Below are 20,362 nucleotides of genomic sequence, written 5' to 3' on the forward strand. Positions count from 1 at the left end.
AGACCCATATTTGGCAATGATAACATAAATGTTAGTCAAAATAACTTTTCTTAAATCAAAACCAAAAGTGAGACATGCAGTTGGGATAGGGGGAGAGCCGGGCTGTTTTGTTTTGCTTTTTCATTTTTAGGATTAAAAGAGAGAAGTCCTGATGATGGAGTTTACGATGGTTGATGTTTTCGAAAGCACAGATTAGAAAGAATTTTTGTCTTTGAAAGTAATAACAAGACTTTTTTTCTCAAATTTAAACTGAATTTGTAGCTCTGTGAATGTATTCCGGTGTTAACTCTGAATTCAAATGTACTGTTGACTGGCCTTTGAGAAGGGGTGTTACAGTACAAAGAGCATGGACTGCTGAACCAAACTGACCTAGATAGGAAACCCTGTCATGTCACTTGTCAGCTATGGGCTGTTGCCCAAATCATTTAATCTCCTTGGGTCAGTTTTCTTACATGTGAAACTGGAATACTTATTTCTGACTCAGGATTGTTGTAAACTTAAATGAAATAAATAGCTAATGTGCCTCATTAGACCAGGCACATTAGATATTGCCAGACCCTTAATAAACTTCTGCCAATTGAATTAATATTAAGCAAACAGGTTAGTGATATTCAATGTTAAATGAGATTTTGGACTCCATAGATAACTTTTTCCCAGTTTTTAATTTTCTTTTGTTTGATTTTTAGGATTAACTAAATTCATTTTTATTTAAAGATTTGGGGGGGGGGTGCCAAAACCTGGGAATACAAATTTTTAAAGAGAGAGAATTAGAAAATACAGTCAATGCTCTTTTTTTTGGCTTAAACAACAGAATTAATTTTCTCACAGTTCTGGCAGCTAGAAGTCCAACATCAAGGTGTTAGCAGGTTTGGTTTCTTCTGAGGCGTCTCTCCTTGGCTTGTAGATGGCCATGGTCTTCCCTCTGTGTCCTAATCTCTTCTTACAAGGACAGCAGTCATATTGGATTAGGGCCCATTCTGGTGACATTTTAATTTAATTACCTCTTTAAAGACCCTATCTCCAAATACAGTCCCATTCTGACGTACTGAAGGTTAGGACTTCGATACATGAACTTGGGAGGGATGAAATGGAGCCTATAACACCCCTCTACCCCGCCACCCCTGTTTTAACATTGGCCTTTCCCATTTTAAGATAATTTTACTTAGTTTTGGGGAGGGTAAAACACTTAGTTAACTATTATATTTTAATGATTAAAAACAATTCTGTAAAATGAGCACACAGTGAATACAGTCACTTTAATCTAGGGTCGCTGACTCTCTGGGCCTGGGGAGGGCATGCAGGTGGTCAGAGCGCAGTCAAAAGGGACTCGCTCGGACTGGGGGAAGGAGGCGGTCAGCTGGGAAAGAAGCTCCAGTCAGCGGGTGGCACGTCCAGCTGCAGTCTATAAAAACGCATCTCGGGGCCAGTTTTACTTATGGTGACCGACTGACGTTCCTGCTCCTGATTACCAGCGAGCTAACTAACCCTGGTACAGGACTTCAGCTTAGACAACGCTTTGACAGGCTGTGTCTCTCTTAATCCTCTCGTCCCCGGACGAGGCTGGTGGAGATTTGTCAGCAGTAAACTGTTTACTCTGCACACATTCCAAAGAGTAAAATGGGCCCCTGCGCGGGAAAGAGGCCCGCTCCCGGGACAGTTACTCAGCGACTACCTCACGGAAGCCCGGGCTGCCAACTCGGCCGCTGCGCGCCTCCTCGGGACGCACGCGCTGTAGCGGAGTTCCTCCGGCGAAATAGCTGTCCATCCCCCAGGCAGCTGCGTCAATGCTGCGCGCAGCGAGAGGCGGAGCCTCGGCCCTGCGACAGTCGCCTGCGCGGGTCGTCATGCTGTCAACCAGGCGCCTGGGTCTGGTCTTGCTACCGCTGAGGCGTCTCCGGAGGTGGCCAGGGTTCGGGACCTGTTCATTCCTGCGCTGCCTTGGGCAAGAGCCCTTCGAGAGAGCCCGGTTATTGTGTTGCAAATTCTCGTCTAGAGACGCGCGAGATGAAGAAGGAGAGCGCGAGGCGGCACAGAGGAAAGCCCCAGACGCCGAGTCGCCTCCATCTCTCCCTCCGCTTGTCCGGGGACTTGGGACCAGATGTCTTTCGTCACTGGAAAGCCTCAGACTACCGACGCCGCGAAAGGAGTCACCCCCTCGAGAGCGCGAGGGCTCGAGTGAAGACCAGGGCCAGTCGGGTCCCGCACACCAGGGATCCGGGGGTCCCTCACTGCCTGCCTTGGCCCAGTCTGCCACCAAGGATGACGAACTTCACGTCTCCTCTTCCTGGTCAACTACCCGAGAGGTGCCTTTTCGGGCTGGGGAGCTGATTTTAGCTGAGACTGGGAAGAGAGAAACACAATTTAAAAAATTATTTAGGTTGAGCAATGCCGGACACTTAAATAGTATCTGGGGGGCAGTCCCGTTCAGCGAGATCGTGGGGAAGTTCCCCGGCCAGATACTGAGGAGTTCCTCTGGTAAGCACTTCATGCTGAGGAGGCCAGCGTTGGAAGACTATGTATTACTGATGCAAAGAGGGCCTGCCATAACATGTCCTAAGGTAATGCGATGGGAGTTAGGTTCATTTGGTTCCACCAAGAGCAAAACGGATGCAGTACTACAGACCTGATTAATGTACTTAAAGCACATCTCAGCACGTTTCAAGTTTTTGTTGTTCTCACTTTTTTTTTAACCAATGGCTATGACTTTTACATATTTTGTGATTACTAATTTTAGGAAGAAATAGCCAGATTTTAATTTTAACTTGGGAGCCTCGATTCTCGGATCTGTAAAGTGATTTACTATATAGAGTGATGTGGACTCACTAGGCAATAAGAATGTGTATTTATTCCCCATAATTCTTAAGTTTGCGAGTTCAGCATTCAAGAGAACGTTGAACTCTTGGGGACAATTTTTTAGTACCACTGTGGCGATATTTTAAGCATCATATTTAATCAGGCATGTTAGAGGTATATTTTGTCAACAATAGATATTAAACTATGTTTTTTAAAAAATATATATATATATTTGTTGTTGTTGTTGTTGTTGTTGTTGTTTTTCGGTACGCGGGCCCTCTCACTGTTTTGGCCTCTCCCGTTGCGGTGCACGGGCTCCGGACGCACAGGTTCAGCTGCCATGGCTCACGGACCTAGCCGCTCCGCGGCATGTGGGATCTTCCCGGACTGGGGCACAAACCCGTGTCCCCTGCATCGGCAGGCGGACTCTCAACCACTGCGCCACCAGGGAAGCCCTAAATATATTTTATTTTTGGCTGCATTTGGTCTTTGCTGCGCACGGGCTTTCTCTAGTTGCGGAGAGTGGGGGCTACTCTTCGTCGTGGTGCGCGGGCTTCTCATTGCGGTGGCTTCTCTTGTTGCGGAACACGGGGTCTAGTAGTTGTGTCACGCGGGCTTAGTAGTTGTGGCGCATGGGCTTAGTTGCTCCGTGGCATGTGGGATCTTCCCGGACCAAGGCTCGAACCCGTGTCCCTTGCATTGGCAGGCGGATTCTTAACCACTGCGCCGCTAGGGAAGCCCTCACTATGCTTTTCCCATTAGAAAAAAAAAATTTATATGAAAACAGCTAAAATTAGACACTAAACATAAAAGGAATATTATTTATAAGTAAATTACCTACCTAGTTTCTTGTTGCAATCTTACGCTAATCATCCATTGCTAGTGGTTTATTTTAATCATTAGTCACAGTCACTGTCCTTGAGCAGAATGTTCCTTTGTAACAACTCCTCCTCCTAGTCCTAGATGAGGAATCATTCATTATTTCTTTAGTAAATACTCGCCTACCTTATATATTGAGGGCACTATTTTAGGGAGGTGAAGCGGTGAACCACAGCCCTTGCTCTCAACATAGACCTTATGTCCTAGAGGAGGTGACAAGGAACAAACAAGTAAATGAAAGAATTCGATAATATCAGGTAGTGCTAAGTGCCATGAAGACAAGTAGATTAACAATAACATTGTGTTGGGTAACCTGGGGGAGGAGAATACTTTATGTCAGGTGGTTAGAGAAGGTCTCTGAGGAGGTACATTTGATAAACTAATTAAGGAAGAGCCAGCCTTGCAAAGATCTAGGAGCAGAGTGCTTGCAAAGAGAAGAGTATTGCAGAGTTCCTGCTGCGGGCTGAGTGGATTAGGTGAGGGAGAGAATGGTATGAGATGTGCTGTGGTTGGAGATATGAGTATTTTATTCCATGTGCATTGGGTGACTGTTGGAAGGTTCTAAGTAGGAATCCAGTCTATATATATGTATATTTTAAAATAAATTTATTTATTTTATTTATTTTTGGCTGCTTTGCATCTTCACTGCTGCGCACGGGCTTTCTCTGGTTACAACGAGTGGGGGCTACTCTTCTTTGCACTGCAAGGGCTTCTCATTGCGGCGGCTTCTCTTGTTGTGGAGCACAGGCTCTAGGCGCGCGGGCTTCCGTAGTTGTGGCTCGCGGGCTCTAGAGCGCAGGCTCAGTAGTTGTGGTGCACGGGCTTAGTTGCTCTGCAGCATGTGGGATCTTCCGGGACCAGGGCTCGAACCCACGTCCCCTGCATTGGCAGGAGGATTCTTAACCACTGCGCCACCAGGGAAGTCCCTCCACTGACTTTTGAAAGCTGGTCTCCTCCGTAGAATTATGTAGTTTTATCTTAATATTAAAAGTTGGTCTGAGGGAGCAATTTTGGATAAACTTCCTAATAGTTACGTGTAAAGTGTGAACATTTCACAGGGGTCAATATCAAGCACTTTTAGGTTTGGAGTAGAAGTATAAATGGCAACACTCCCTAAATTTTAATTTTTATTTTATTTTTATTTATTTATTTATGTAGGCCACACCCTGTGGCTTGCGGGATTTTAGTTCCCCAACCAGGGTTTGAACCTGGGACCATAGCAGTGGAAGTGCCAAGTCCTAACCACTGGACCGCCAGGGAATTCCCAACACTCCCTAAATTTTTAAATTAATCTTTTCTGCTGATGTGCGTGTTTGGAATACTTATATAAGAACCATTGGAGAGGAGGAATTGTTGCCACTTAAGACTAACGTGCAGCCCTGTTATTAAAACCTTCTGCTGAGGATTAGGTTTATATTGTTGAATTAGTTAGGAAAGAGATTAAAATTCCTGCCAAGGAAAAAAAGGAAAAAGTCTGAAAAGATTGTTTGAAAGCCTAAAGTTCTAAAATGTACAGAAAACTCAATAGTAGAGTGATATTTCATAACTTCAGAGGAGTCTCCCAGGAGCTTCAAATCCCTTTTGGAAAGAGGCAAGGAAATGAATAAATGCTATTCCCACCCCAGTTTTGGACTGAAATCGCTAGGATGTGTAAAATGGGCTCCAACCTCATTCCATGGAGACCAGGTAACCTGAATGGCAGGAAGCAAAAGTTAAAGTGTGCTAACTTTTTTTTTTTTAATTTTATAATTCTAGTCTTATATGAAATAGCCAAGGAAATAGAACGGCCTTCTCCAGGGCATTTCACTGAAATGGCTACTGGAGCTGCCTCCCACTCCTGTGTGAAGTTATCTGTGCCCCCTCCCACCTCTACTCCCACGTGCCTGGCAGATGGGAGAGGATATGTATGTCTGAAAGACTTTGAATTTGTTAATGAAACTTTTTGACTAATACACCTTAAGAATTATGTGTCTAAGTATCATTTGGTTCAAGCCTTAGTCCATCATTTCAGAAAATACATTTTGAGGGCTTCCCTTCCCTGGTGGCGCGGTGGTTGGGAGTCTGCCTGCCGATGCAGGGGACGCGGGTTCGTGCCCCGGTCCGGGAGGATCCCACACGCCGCGGAGCGGCTGGGCCCGTGAGCCATGGACGCTGGGCCTGCGCGTCCGGAGCCTGTGCTCCGCAACGGGAGAGGCCACAACAGTAAGAGGCCCGCGTACCGCAAAAGAAAAAAAAAAAAGAAAATACATTTTGGCTTTTAATTAGATAACTGTACCTGTTAAATAGTTTCTTATGCATCCAAACCTATATTTAATACACAGCTTTGTTGTGACTCAACAGAGGATCCTAGAAAACCTCCTGTTTCTTTTAGAATTTTCACAGCAGCTTTTGCCAGAGAAGGAAAAGATAGTAAAACCTTACCAGATGTGCTGCTTATTAGCAACTTCGAAAGGTTTGTTATTGGGGGGCTGTTGAAATAAATGCTAACATTTAAAATTTTCTCTCTCTATAGCATTTGTAATATATAGTGAAATGATCAACAGCGTGGTTAGGAGATGTTTGGGAGTTCAACATCAGGTCTACCCCTGACTTGCCCACTTGATTCCTGGCTGTGTGACTTTGGGCAAATTACTTTTTTGATTTCTCATCCTTATAATGGGGATGGTGATACTTTTCTCATATTAGTATTCTGATTAAACAAGATAATGTTTGAAAGCAGTTTGCATAGTTAACAGAAGCCTGGCACCTGGTGAAGTTTCACTAAACAGCTATTACTACTATCATCCATGATATTCCTGTTAACAAAACAATTCTTTAGTTATAAAGTTTGGCAAATGAGTCCTCCTGTCTATTCCTGGTATCCTAATTCTAAATGAGCATTCATCATTTCATGCAGAGATTATGTAATAACTTCCTAACTGGTCTTTATACCTCTAATTTTTTTCTATTCTAGTACATCCTGTATTCGTCTCACAGATTAATCTTTATAAAATGCCATTAATATTACCTCAGTGACATGCCCCAGTTACTTACCAGCTTAAGTTCAGATGCGTTAGCATGGATTCAGCTCTCTCCTTACCGCTCCTCCTGAGATGGGCAAACTGTGTTTATTACTCTACCTCTTTTTTGTTTAAAACTGTTTCTGCTTTGTGACTGTTTCTTTAAATTCTCTATGTCTCTAAGGTAGGGCAGTCTGCTGATTTCTCCTTTCTCTGAGCTCCTATTCTTACTTATTTTCTGTAATTTCAATATTATACTGAAGTGCTTCTGTATTTGCTACCTGATTCTTGAATCTCTCATTTCATCAAGTAAAATATAAACTTTTGGTAGGCAGGGCCAGAGTTTAATCCTTTTTTTTTTTTTCACTTCTTTTCTCCAAGTCCAACATAGTGTTTGTAAGCCTAGGTGCTTAGTACATATTTATTGGTCACAGAGTCACCCATGCTGTGTTTCAATCATAGGATATGAATATGATACTGTTGATGATGAATATCCACCCAGGTGATACTGTTTTGGAAGCTGGCTCGGGCTCTGGTGGAATGAGCTTGTTTTTATCCAAAGCAGGTAAGAGATTGGGATAAATGAGTTGAATTTAGATGACAAAGAAAACATTCAATCTGTCCATAATAACGGGAAGTTAAATAGATACAGATGTTTCAGAAAATATTCACATAACTTTGTGATAGAGAGCATTCTCCTTGAAATCAAATGTAAGCAACTGTTTTTCTTTCCATTTTGTACATTTATTCAAGTCATTCTCTGTCTAACCCTCTCTCTGTTTGCTTTCTGTTTCTCCCTCCACGCTTTTTTTAACTAAATTTTTTTTTAGAACATAACATAGCTACAGAAAAGTACACAGATCATAAGTGTATACCTCAATGAATTTTTATATCGTGACCACACTCACTTAGTTATTACCCAGATCAAGACAGGGAATGTTATTGTACCACTGAAACCTCCTCAGATCCCTTCTCAGTCCTTATCCTACCCAAAGGTAGAAGGTAGCCACCACTCTGACTTTTATCACCATTGATTAGTTTTGCCTGTTTTGAATCTTACGTAAAAGGAATCCTGTAGTATTGTACTCTTTTGAATCTGGTTGCTTTCATTCAAAGTTCTGTTTGTGAGATTCAGCCATTGCATGCAGCGATGGTTATTTCATGTTAGTTGCCATTTTTGTAAGTAAAGCACAGTTTATCCATTCTGCTGTTGATGGGCATTTGAGTTGAACGTTGTGAATAGTGCTTCTCTGAACATTCTTGTACTTGCACACATGTACATGTGTTTGTTGATAATAGTGCCAAGTGAATACTCAGTATGAGAGAATATAGAAGGAGGAGGGCTGTCAGCTGCTGGAGAAGAGTCATATACTATCAGGGGCAAAGAATTATTTTTGCTGTTCATGAATAAATTAATACGTAATATAGAACTATTAAGCTCAAGCTAGATCACGAAGGATTTTCCTTTCTTTAAGAAAGTCTCTAAATATTGTCAGTCGGTAAAAGTACTGCTTGAAGGTAGCCCCTAATCAAAACTCGAGGTATATAGTAAACATAAATATCTGTTCATGTTCCCGCCACTTGATTTCTGGTTACTGTTCTTGTAGTTGATTATTGCTCCCTTTGACCACTTAATTCCTCTGATTGTCAGGATGGCTTTGGGGTGGTGGCTGCCTCTGCAGTGTTCCTTTCTCACCTAGTAATAGACAGCATTCTCTTTTGGTAGATTTTTTTAATCATTCATGTTGCTTTTATAAATGCGTTCTTTTTTAGCTAGTGAACATTGTTAGAGCAGTTGTAGGTGTATGTGGGTAGATTTTATAAAGATTACAGATAGACATATACTGAATTAAACTTAAACCTTTTGTTTTTTGACCTAATGTCATCACATACAAACATAATCCAGCTTATACTGGGTCAGGAAATTCATTTTGGGCTCCTCACATCTTGTGTTGGACTCTTTTCTGTGCATAGTTAAAGGCAGCCATTTCTTCACAATCTGTGACAGATTCCTAAATGCATTTGACAAAGTGAATTTATAAAAAATTTGTGAAACAAGAGGAATGTTTGTATTTCTAATATCTATAGTGTTGAAGGAGTGTCATGGCATAAATAATCCCAAACTATGAGTGATCAAGAAATTACTGCTCTTTACTTTCAGGATGGATTTATTTTCACCATAATTTTCTAAGTGTTTAGCTTATGCTACTATTAACATTAATTTTTATCCCTTGAGAACATGATGACTTACAGCTGGATTTACATTTTAAAGAGACATGCTGCAATTTACACTCTTCATTTTAACTATAGACTGATTGATCTGGGACAGCCTCCAAATGGTATCAAATCACCTCATATAGAGGTGGGTAGAAAATTAATTGCCGTAAGTTAAAATGTAGTAGTTTTCTGTGAAACTGCAGTATTACTATGATAAATAGTTTGAAAGTTTTTCAGACACACACAAAAATACAAGTATTGGGGCTTCCCTGATGGCGCAGTGGCTGAGAATCCGCCTGCCAATGCAGGGGACATGGGTTCGAGTCCTGGTCTGGGAAGATCCCACATGCCACGGAGCAACTAAGTCTGTGCGCCACAACTACTGAGCCTGTGCTCTAGAGCCTGCGAGCCACAACTACTGAGCCCACATGCCACAACTACTGAAGCCCATGCACCTAGAGCCCATGCTCTGGAACAAGAGAAGCCCAAGCACCACGACGAAGACCCAACACAGCCAAAAATAAATAAATTTAAAAAAACAAACAAGTATCTTTTAAGTATCTGAAAGGCCTAACTTCATCCATATGACATCCAAAAGACATGCAAATTAAAACTACAATGATAAACTATATGCAATTTTTAGATTGACACAGGTAAAAAGTTTGATAACTCTTTGTTGGAGAGAATATGGAGAAATAGGCACTCTAATATATTGTTGGTCGAGTGTAAATTGGTATCATTGTTTTTTTGGAGGACAATTTGGTAATAATTTTCAAAATATAAATATTCACATATCCCTTGAGTCAGCAATTCCATTTTTAGGACTTTATCCTATAGATATACTGGCTCATGTGTACAAAGACTTAGGCAAAATAATTTTTATTGCAATATTGTTTGTTATAGCATAAGACTAGAAACAAGCTAAATGTTCATCAGTAGGTGACTGGTTAAATAAACTGTGGCATAGTCATACAATGGAACATAATAGCTGTTTTAAAAAATGCAGTAGATCATTAATCACTGAAATGGCATTGGTAAATAAGAAGGAAGGTACAGGACAGTATATATGATAGGTAACAACGTGTGTTAAAAACAGAGAAGGATACTTGTACACTTGTACCATAGGCAGCGACTTTCTCGGGAAGGGTAAATAACTATGGTGGAATGATTGTCTCTGATGAGGGAGATTGATTGGGTATTTGGGATAGGGTAGAGACTTTTGTAACCTTGAACTATTTGAATTATTTTTTCACATCCATGTAATATCTTTGCAAAATAAAATTTTGACATTCTTTATGTACTGATTAATACTGTGTAATGTCGTGATTTTTTTTTAAATTAAGTTGGATCACAAGGACGAGTCATAAGTTTTGAAATTAGAAAAGACCACCATGAACTGGCTAAGAAGAATTACAAACACTGGCGTGATTCATGGAAAATGAGTCATGTAGAAGAGTGGCCAGACAACGTGGATTTTATTCATAAGGATATTTTAGGAGCAACTGAAGACATAAAGTCTTTAACATTTGATGCGGTGAGTTTTCTAAAGTAGTCCTATGATATTACCTAATACTGAGTACAAAGAAAACAAGGACCATGCTTCTTTTATATGGAAAAGGATCTTCCTTCATTATTTGCCCCATTTCTATCTCTAAGAGTGGGAGGAATATTTTCCTTTAATATCATGGTGGGATTCAGAGCAGAGAGATATACTGAATTAGGTGCCAAAGTTGTTAATAGATGTGGGGTAATGATGAAATACTAGGAGGAGGAGTTGAGCATCATGAACTTCAGCGTTTCTAGGATAAAGGAATAATAATTCGGAAACAGCATTGGGAGCATACTGAGCCCCGCACCTGACCTCATATTGTGAGATTTGGGGGAATAAATAGCCTTCGGTTTTGAGGGAAGAGGCAAGAGGCATCTTTAGACAGTTAAAGTCAGGATGTAGAGGAGTGTCAATTAAAGATGTTGAGGATAGAGGCATATTTATTGTGAACAAAGCTCCAGAAAGTGGAGTGGAGGGATTTGTGAGGAGAGGGAGGAGTGGGAGGTTGAATTAGGGGAGGAGAAGCAGAGTAGTTTGAAGATAAAAGGATAGACAACGAGAGAATGCCATTTTAAGCTGTGAACAGTGACGGTGGAGATATGGGCCATAGTGCTATTAGATGACCTCAGAGTTTCACAGTTCTAGTTTAAGTTGCCTTACCCTTGATGATGCCATTATCAGTTCATGGCTTGACACTATGGACTGAGGTCTGGGTAAGAAGTCTTCTTCGCTTTTCTTTCTTTTTTTTTTTTTAAATAAATTTATTTATTTTATTTATTTATTTTTGGCTGTGTTGGGTCTTTGTTGCTGCGCACGGGCTTTCTCTAGTTGCAGCGAGCAGGGGCTACTCTTCATTGCGTTGCACGTGCTTCTCATTGTGGTGGCTTCTCTTGTTGCAAAGCATGGGCTCTGGGTGCGTGGGCTTCAGTAGTTGTAGCACACGAGCTCAGTAGTTGTGGCTCATGGGCTCTAGAGCACAGGCTCAGTAGTTGTGGCGCATGGGCTTAGTTGCTCCGCAGCATGTGGGATCTTCTGGACTAGCGCTCGAACCCATGTCCCCTACATTGGCAGGTGGATTCTTAACCACTGTGCCACCAGGGAAGTCCCTTCTTCACTTTTCTTAATTGGCTATTGGAAGCTTATTTTAGGAACTTTATAAGGGAAACTAGGTGAGAAATGAAGTAAAGTTCAAAGAGGTGATTTTTATCAGGACTGGTTCCTATCTCTGATATAACTAAAGCCAATAGCTACAGTGGCACAGCTTCCTGGACACAAGGACCACAGTTTGTGTATTTTTTTTCCTCATCCTTGTTTGGCTTGCACATTATATAGCTCAATAAGGGCAGAAAGAGGACTTGTTCTATGTAGGCCATCCATAGGAACGTCACAGATACGTGGGAGTTGAATTGGTCATCAGAATTCTGCTTGATGAGCATGAAACACAACAAAGGATTTTAACAGTATTGTTACAGCCTTGTGGAAACCTGCTGAAACATCCATCCCTGTTCCAAAGGAAAGAATACTCCTTACTAGATTTTTTCAATTGAATCTCTCTTGAATAATAGTGTCAGATGAATACTCAGAGCATATAGAAGGAGGAGAACTGTCAGCTTCTGGGGAAGAGTCATATACTATTGGGGCAAAGAATTAGAGTTGGTGTTCATAAATAAATTACTCATAGAATTATTAAATTAAAGCTAGATCATGAAGAATTTTCCTTTCTTTAAGAAAGTCTCTAAAAATTGTCAGTTGGTGAAAGTCCTGCTTGAAGGTAGCACTTGACCAAAACTCAAGAGGTGTATAGTAAACATAAATATCTTTGGGGGAGAGGATGTTTATTTATTTATTTTATTGAAGTATAGTTGATTTACAATGTTGTGTTATTTTCTGGTGTACAGCAAAGTGATTCAGTTGTACACATGTACACATATTCTTTTTCATATTCCTTTCCATTGTGGTTTATTACAGGATATTGAATATAGTTCATACAGTAGGACCTTATTCATCTATTGATATTTTATATATAGTAGTTTGTATCTGTTAATCCCAAATTCTTACTTCATCCCTCCCCCACCCCTTCCCCCTTTGGTAACCAGAAATTTGTTTTCTATGTCTATGAGTCTGTTTCTGTTTCATAAATAAGTTCATTTGTGCTGTATTTTAGATTCCACATATAAGTGATATCATACGGTATTTATCTTTCTCTTTCTGACTTACTTCACTTAGTATGATAATCTCTAGGTCCATCCACATTGCTGCAAATGGCATTACTTCATTCTTTTTTATGGCTGAGTAGTATTCCATTGTGTATATGTACCACATCTTCTTTATCCATTCATCTATCAGTGGACATTTAGGTTGCTTCCATATCTCGGCTGTTGTAAATAGTGCTGCTGTGAATATGGGGGTGCATGTATCTTTTTGAATGGCAACTCTACTTTTAGTTTTTTAAGGAACCTCCATACTAGTAAACATAAATTTCTATGCATGTTCCCACCACTTGATTTCTGGTTATTGTTATCCTAGCTGATTATTGCTTCCTTGACTACTTAATTCCTCTCCTAGCTGCCATCTCACCTCCTGGGCCTTCACACTTCCAATCCATTCTCCTCATCTTTAGACTAATCTAGTTCTCATACTGTCACTCTCCTGCTGAGAAACCAATTAGGAACTTTTTATTCAAAGATTTATGGTGTCCTTCAGAATCTGATCTCAACCTTCCTTTCTTTAGCTTTTTTATATAACCTGCCTATACTCCTGCCATCTCAAATGAGGGTAGATGAATAAAAAAAGGTGTTGAACCACAAAGACAAAGAGAACAGAACAAGAAAAAAATAGCTAATAAAAGATTTTAAACAAATTTTAATACATTTTGTGAACAACCTAACCATCAAAAGAGGAATGGACACGGTGGAATACTAACAATGGTATTATTTAACATAGTGAAATAAATGTACTGTATCTACATCAATAAATCTCCCTGAGAAAACCATAATTCAAAAAGACACATATGTCCCAATGTTCAATGCAGCACTGTTTACAATAGCCAGGACATGGAAACAACCTAAATGTCCATTGACAGATGAATGGATAAAGACTATGTGGTACATATAGACAATGGAATATTACTCATCCATAAAAAGGAACGAAATTGGGTCACTTGTAGAGATGTGGATGGACCTAGAGTTTGTCACACAGAGTGAAGTAAGTCAGAAAGAGAAAAACAAATATCGTATATTAATGCATATATGTGGAATCTAGAAAAATAGTACAGATGAACCTATTTCCAGGGCAGGAATAGAAATGCAGATGTAGAGAACAGACGTGTGGACATGGAGGGAAAGGGGAGGGTGGGATGAATTGGGAGATTAGATTTGACATAGATACACTACCATGTGTAAGATAGCTAGTTAGAACCTGCGGTATAGCACAGGGAGCTCAGCTCGGTGTTCTGTGATGACCTAGATGGGTGGGATGGGTGGGAGATGGGAGGGAGGTCCAAGAGGGAGGGGATATATGTATACATATAGCTGATTCACTTCATTGTACAGCAGAAACTAACACAACATTGTAAAGCAATTATACTCCAATAAAAAAAAACTCATAGAACTTAGTGAAAAATGAATTATTCAAGAATAAGTATGGAATGGCTACATATATGTAAAATTTTAAAAACAGTACCATGTATTGTTTGTAGCTATATACATATGTTGTAGAAGCATAAAATTATTTGGCAACATTGCCAACTTCAGGACAATGATTATCTCTGAGGAGAGAAAAGGACGGAGTGAATAGAGGGAAGTAAGTTTTGGAGTTTATTCATCCTGGTTCACTTAGGCTCCATAATAGCCAATATGACCTTGGGTAAATTACTTAATCTTTCTGTGCCTCAGTCACCTCATGTATTAAACAGGAATAGTAATCAATAATAATACCTATTTCATAGTGTTGTTGAGGATTAAATGAGGTGTTTCTGTAAAGTGCATAGAACAGTACCTGATATATAGTAAGCATTAAATTAGTATTAGCTATGATTTTCATCATTATTAGTTTTCTCCTTTTCCCTTTTCTCTACCTGTTTATTTTTTAAAATAAATTTATTTATTTAATTTATTTATTTGGCTGCATTGGATCATTGCTGAGCGCAGGCTCTCTCTAGTTGCGGCGAGCGGGGGCGACTCTTCTTTGCAGTGTGCGGGCTTCTCACTGCAGTGGCTTTGCTTGTTGTGGAGTACCGGCTCTAGGCGTGTGGGCTTCAGTAGTTGTGGCACATGGGCTTAGTAGTTGTGGCTTGTGGGCTCTAGAGTGCAGGCTCAGTAGTTGTGGCGCATGGGCATAGTTGCTCCACGGCATGTGGGATCTTCCCGGACCGGGGCTCGAACCCATGTCCCCTGCATTGGCAGGCGGATTCTTAACCACTGCACCACCAAGGAAGTCCCTACCTGTTTAAATTCTACTCTTCCTTCAAAGCTTAGATAAAAGGTTGTCTCCTCCATGGAATATACCTTAATCATCTAAGTGGAGGATTATCATCTTTCTCTGAATTACTGAACCACTTTCTTGATTCAACAAATATGTATTAGAGACCTGCTGTGTGCCGTGTACTATGCTAAGACAAAAATGAATTATACATTTAAAGGAGGTTTCGATATAGAAGAAAAGGTAGACATATAAACATTTATTAGAAAGACTCAGAAGCATGAAACATTATGGCTGTAGAATTGGGTCTAATGAGGAGATGAAGATGCAAATACAGTCATGAGGGACTAGATAGTGAAGAACACTTGTGTGTATATCAAGCTAGGACATGTGGACATTATCTTTTAGATAATGGAAAACTATTGATGAGTTCTTAAGTAGGGGAGTAGAATGTCCAGATTCCTGTTTCAGAATAATTCTGGTGAAAGAATGGAATTTACGTAGTCTATGTAGAAAGCTATTGTAATGTTTCAACAAGGTATGATGAGGTCCTGACCTAAAGCATTAGCAGTAGGATGAATTTGAGAAATACTAAGAGGTAGATTTGTAGGACTGGATAATTTTAATCCAAATAAAAGCATCAAAACCCCACAGATTCTCAAAAAAGAATTCAAGGTAAAGAAATAGTGACTGTAATTTCCTGATTTGAGTGGCTAATGAATGGTAATGTTGTTAGCTGAGCCATGGAGCTTTGGAATGGCAGCCTTCTTGGTAGTCTTATTTTGGTCCTTGTTGATAATATACTAAAACTACAGTCACAGAGACCAATATGTCCACACCGTTGGCCATTTGATTAGTCATTGAGATCTTTACTTGGATATCTAATAGGCATCTTTTTTTTAAAGTATTTATTTATTTATTCATTCATTCATTCATTTATGGCTGCATTGGGTCCCTTTTGCTGCACGTGGACTTTTCCCAGCTGTGGCGAGTGGGGGCCACTCCTTGCTGTGGTGCGTGGGCCTCCCATCACGGTGGCTTCTCCCATTACGGAGCACAGGCTCCAGGCGTGTGGGCCTCAGCAGCTGTGGAGAGCAGGCTTAGTTGCTCCCAGCAGCTGTGGTACACGGGTTTCAGTAGTTGTGGCTCACGGGCTTAGTTGCTCTGCGGCATGTGGGATCCTCCCGGACCAGGGATTGAACCTGTGTCCCCTGCACTGGCAGGCGGATTCTCAACCACTGTGCCACCAGGGAAGCCCTAATAGGCATCTTAAACTTGTGTCCAAATCTTGAATTCTCGAATATTTCTCCCCAAGCTTATTCTTCCCATTGTCTTAAATTATTTTCCTCAATAGTAAATGACATCTCCATTCTTTCAGTAGCTTAGGATGAAAACACTGGATTCATTCTCACTTCTTTCTCTCACATCTGACAGCCAATTCTAATTCTAATTGGCTCTGTGTTCTCATCACATCCAATGCTATTTGCTATTGCAAGTCACCATCATCTTTCCTTGCCCAAGTCAGAATGTACTTAATGCCACTGAATTGTACACTTGAAATGGCAACTTTTATGTTATGTTTATCACATTCAAAAAAGTTTAAAAAGTCAGACCATGTCTCAAACTCTCCAGTGACTTTTCACTTCCTGAGTAAAGCTAAAGTCTGTAAGATTCTGCATAATCTGTCCCTCCCCATCCCCACCACATCCCCACCATCTGAGAACTCTTCTCTTACCACTTTCCCCCTTTTGTCTCCACTGCAGCGACTGTGGCCTTGTCAGACTCACCAAGTATCCTACAGCCTCAGAGCATTTGTATTTGCTGTTCTCTGAATCTGGAGCACACTTCCCCCCTCAATTTCCACAGGGTAACCTTAATCATTTTCTTTAGGTATCATCACTGACCAGCCTATGTATAAAATAGTACTTCCTTCCCCTGCCCTGTCATTCTATCCTTCATGTCCTCCTTTATAATCCTGTTCTTCATGTCACTCATTACCCTCTGAATTACATATTTATTAGATTTTTGTTTACTGCCTATTCCTTAATTAGAATATAAGTTCCTATGAAACAAAATAGAATATAAGCTCCCATTATACTTTTACCACTTAGCAAAATACTTGGCACATGGTAGATGCTCAGTAAATATTTGGTGAATAAATTAATAATGAATGATGACCCATTATTACTGTTTTTTTTAAACACATAAACAGAGTAATTTCTAATTTAGTAAATATAATGATGTGCCAACTACATTAGATTTCTAGAGCTATCAGTAAGTCACTTTATTTGCTATTTGACTGTATTTTTGTTTTCAGTGAATTTTTTTTGTAATTTCATTTACTCTGCATTCATTCAACATCTTTTGAGTACAGCCCTGTATTCTGCAACTGAATGAAGAGTAAAGAAACAAGGGACATGATTCTTGAATTTTAGAATCTCTAAAATTAATATTCAACATTTTTGAACATAAAAATACATATTTGAGATAATGTGAATTTCTATTGCCAAAAGCTGAACTAAAGCATTGAAACTTTACATATACAGTTGACCTTTGTTTTTTTTTTTGCGGTACGTGGGCCTCTCACTGTTGTGGTCTCTCCCGTTGTGGAGCACAGGCTCCGGACGCGCAGGCTCAGCGGCATGTGGGATCTTCCTGGACCAGGACACGAACCCGTGTCCCCTGCATCGGCAGGCGGACTCTCAACCACTGCGCCACCAGGGAAGCCCACAGTTAACCTTTGAACAACATGGGGTTTAGGGGCACCACTCCTATGTGCAGTCAAAAATCTGAGTATAACTTAGAGTCGGCCCTCCCTATCCATGGTTCCAACATATCCAGGGTTCCACATCTTCAGATTCAACCAACCACAGATTGTGTAGTACTGTAGTGTTTACTATTGAAAAAAATCCTTGCATTAAGTGGACCCGCGCAGTTCAAACCCATGTTGTTCAAGGGGCAACTGTGTGTGTGTGTGTGTGTGTGTGTGTGTCTGTGTGTCTGTGTGTATCTAGGTATGTGTATAAAATATAGCTAAAGATTCCTGTATTATCAATATTGCCAAGTACAAGACATGCCATTACAATTTTTATGTAGTCAAGTACTATGACAAATTGTATAAGTATGCCTTTTTGAGAGGGGTAAAATGACAGTCATTAGTATTACATTCTAAAAAATGAAGTACTTTAACTGGGTAATTGCTTTCCCAAAGTGTATCATTTCACCTCAATAAGAAAAGAATACACATGCTTTATTTAAACAAAACTCAGTCTGATTCTCTTTCCCCCACTACAGGTAGCTTTGGATATGTTGAATCCTCAAGTTGCTTTGCCTGTTTTATACCCAAATCTTAAACAGGGTGGTGTATGTGCTGTATATCTAGCAAAGTGAGTAATGTGACTCTTTGGTAATGTTATTTTTTTTTTTTATTTTTTTATTTTTTGCAGTACGAGGGCCTCTCACTGCTGTGGCCTCTCCTGTTGCGGAGCACAGGCTCCGGATACGCAGGCTCAGCGGCCATGGCTCACGGGCCCAGCCGCTCCGCAGCATGTGAGATCTTCCCAGACCGGGGCACGAACCCGCGTCCCCCGCATCGGCAGGTGGACTCCCAACCGCTGCGCCACCAGGGAAGCCCTGGTAATGTTATTTTAAACACAGTTTTGTTTTAAGTACTAGGCTAAAGTGTTCATTTTGTAACTGAGTTAAGTGTATATGTTATCTCGTAAAACTGTTATGAAGGGCTTCCCTGGTGGCACAGTGGTTAAAAATCTGCCTCCCAACACAAGGGACATGGGTTCAAGCCCTGGTCTGGGAAGATCTCACATGCTGTGGAGCAACTAAGCCCATGTGCCACAACAAGAGAAGCCACCACAATGAGAAGCCCGCGCACTGCAACGAAGAGTAGCCTCCTCTCGCCACAACTAGAGAAAGCCTGCGCGCAGCAATGAACACCCAGTGCAGCCCAAAATAAATAAATAAATTTTTTAAAAAGTCAAAAAAAAAACTGTTATGAAACAGCATATGTCCCAAATTCAGTTATATTGCTGTTTAAATCATCCTTTACATAAATGGTAATATAAGATGCATATTTCTTCTGACAATTTAGAAGAAAAGTTTTTAAAAGTGTAATGTGAACAATGATGTTATAGTCTCTTTATTGTTTTTACTTAGTATTCTCCTCTTATGTGCCCTAACTTGCATTTTTACATTTTTTCCCTTTTGATTTAAGCATAACATTTAAATTGGCGTAAGAGGTATAGTGAACTTAAATATAAAGTTATTGTTGTAGTAGAAATTTAAACTATATTTTTCACTTTTTTGAAAGCATCACACAGGTTATTGAACTTTTAGATGGAATTCGCATCTGTGAACTTGCCCTCTCATGTGAAAAGATAAGTGAAGTTATTGTCAGAGATTGGTTGGTTTGCCTTGCAAAACAGAAAAATGGAATTTTACCTCAAAAAGTGGAACCTAAAATCAACAGAGATTTACAATTACATTCTCAAAAGAAAATTAGAATTGAAGGTGAGATGTTTCAAGAAGATGACCATGGTGAGCTTCAGTTTTATTTTATGCATGTGTTTGCAATAATAAATGGAGAATACATTCCTGAATGTATTGGGCAATACACTATAAAAATATTTCTCAGGGATTTATTATGTTTTTCCTATAGAAATTGAAATGTGGTATTTATTCTGTTAAATTAAAATCTTTTAAGAGACAGAATCATGACTTTTCCTGCCTTTTATGTAAAACTCTGATACCTTTGAAGAACTGAACTTCTTATAATATTCATATTTTACTTGTGACAAGGGGATTGGCTTATGAAATACTTTAAATATACTAAAGAATGTTGTAAATTTAGATCAGTGATTATCACTGAAGGGAAAGAATTTAATAGGACCCGATATGCAAATAGCTAATATTCCAAAAAGCAACTTCTAGGAATTTTTCAAAGAACTAAATTTAGGTCCTTGTTGTATGTACACATTACTTAGGCCATAAACAAGTTTTCAGACATCCATTGATTTATGATATGAGCTTATCCATTTGGTTATAAAACCATATATAGGTTTATCACGTCATCCTTGACAAGTTGTTTCTGTAAGATAACTGTCAGAATAGCTCCAAGACAAATGCTAAAAAAAAAAAAAAAGTCTGAGAGGAAAAACCTTATAGGAAAAGGACAGTAATTTGTTTTTTAACAGTTTTGTGAACAAATTATAAAATATTTTATGTAGCTTACAATACATATTTTGTTCTATAACAGAAGAATCACATTCTGATTTTCCCTATGGATCATTTCCCTATATTGCTAGACCTATACACTGGCAAACTGGTCATACAGGTACGTTTTTCATGCTATATTATATGGTGTTTTCTTCTCAAAATTGCAATGACCTTACCTTTTCCTCCCTTCAAATTAGCTTTTCTTGTCAAGTTGAGGAAGTGCAAACCACAACTTAACTGAGTACCTCAGATGACAACTGATTTGAAGATGTGAAGA

The 20,362-nt window shown here is 39.8% G+C and overlaps 1 protein-coding gene across 1 annotated transcript; it reads left to right on the forward strand.

Moving 5' to 3' along the window:
- The first annotated feature begins 1,784 nt into the window (after nt 1-1,784).
- Nucleotides 1,785-20,326, forward strand: TRMT61B (tRNA methyltransferase 61B). Its single transcript, XM_065890837.1, has 7 exons — nt 1,785-2,558; nt 7,134-7,236; nt 10,232-10,422; nt 18,151-18,242; nt 19,181-19,407; nt 20,126-20,203; nt 20,283-20,326. The coding sequence occupies exons 1-7, from the start codon at nt 1,785-1,787 to the stop codon at nt 20,324-20,326; spliced, it is 1,509 nt and encodes a 502-aa protein (XP_065746909.1).
- The last annotated feature ends 36 nt before the right edge of the window (nt 20,327-20,362 follow it).

The sequence above is a fragment of the Phocoena phocoena genome, chromosome 14 (assembly GCF_963924675.1).
Source record: "Phocoena phocoena chromosome 14, mPhoPho1.1, whole genome shotgun sequence".
Lineage (NCBI taxonomy): Eukaryota > Metazoa > Chordata > Mammalia > Artiodactyla > Phocoenidae > Phocoena > Phocoena phocoena.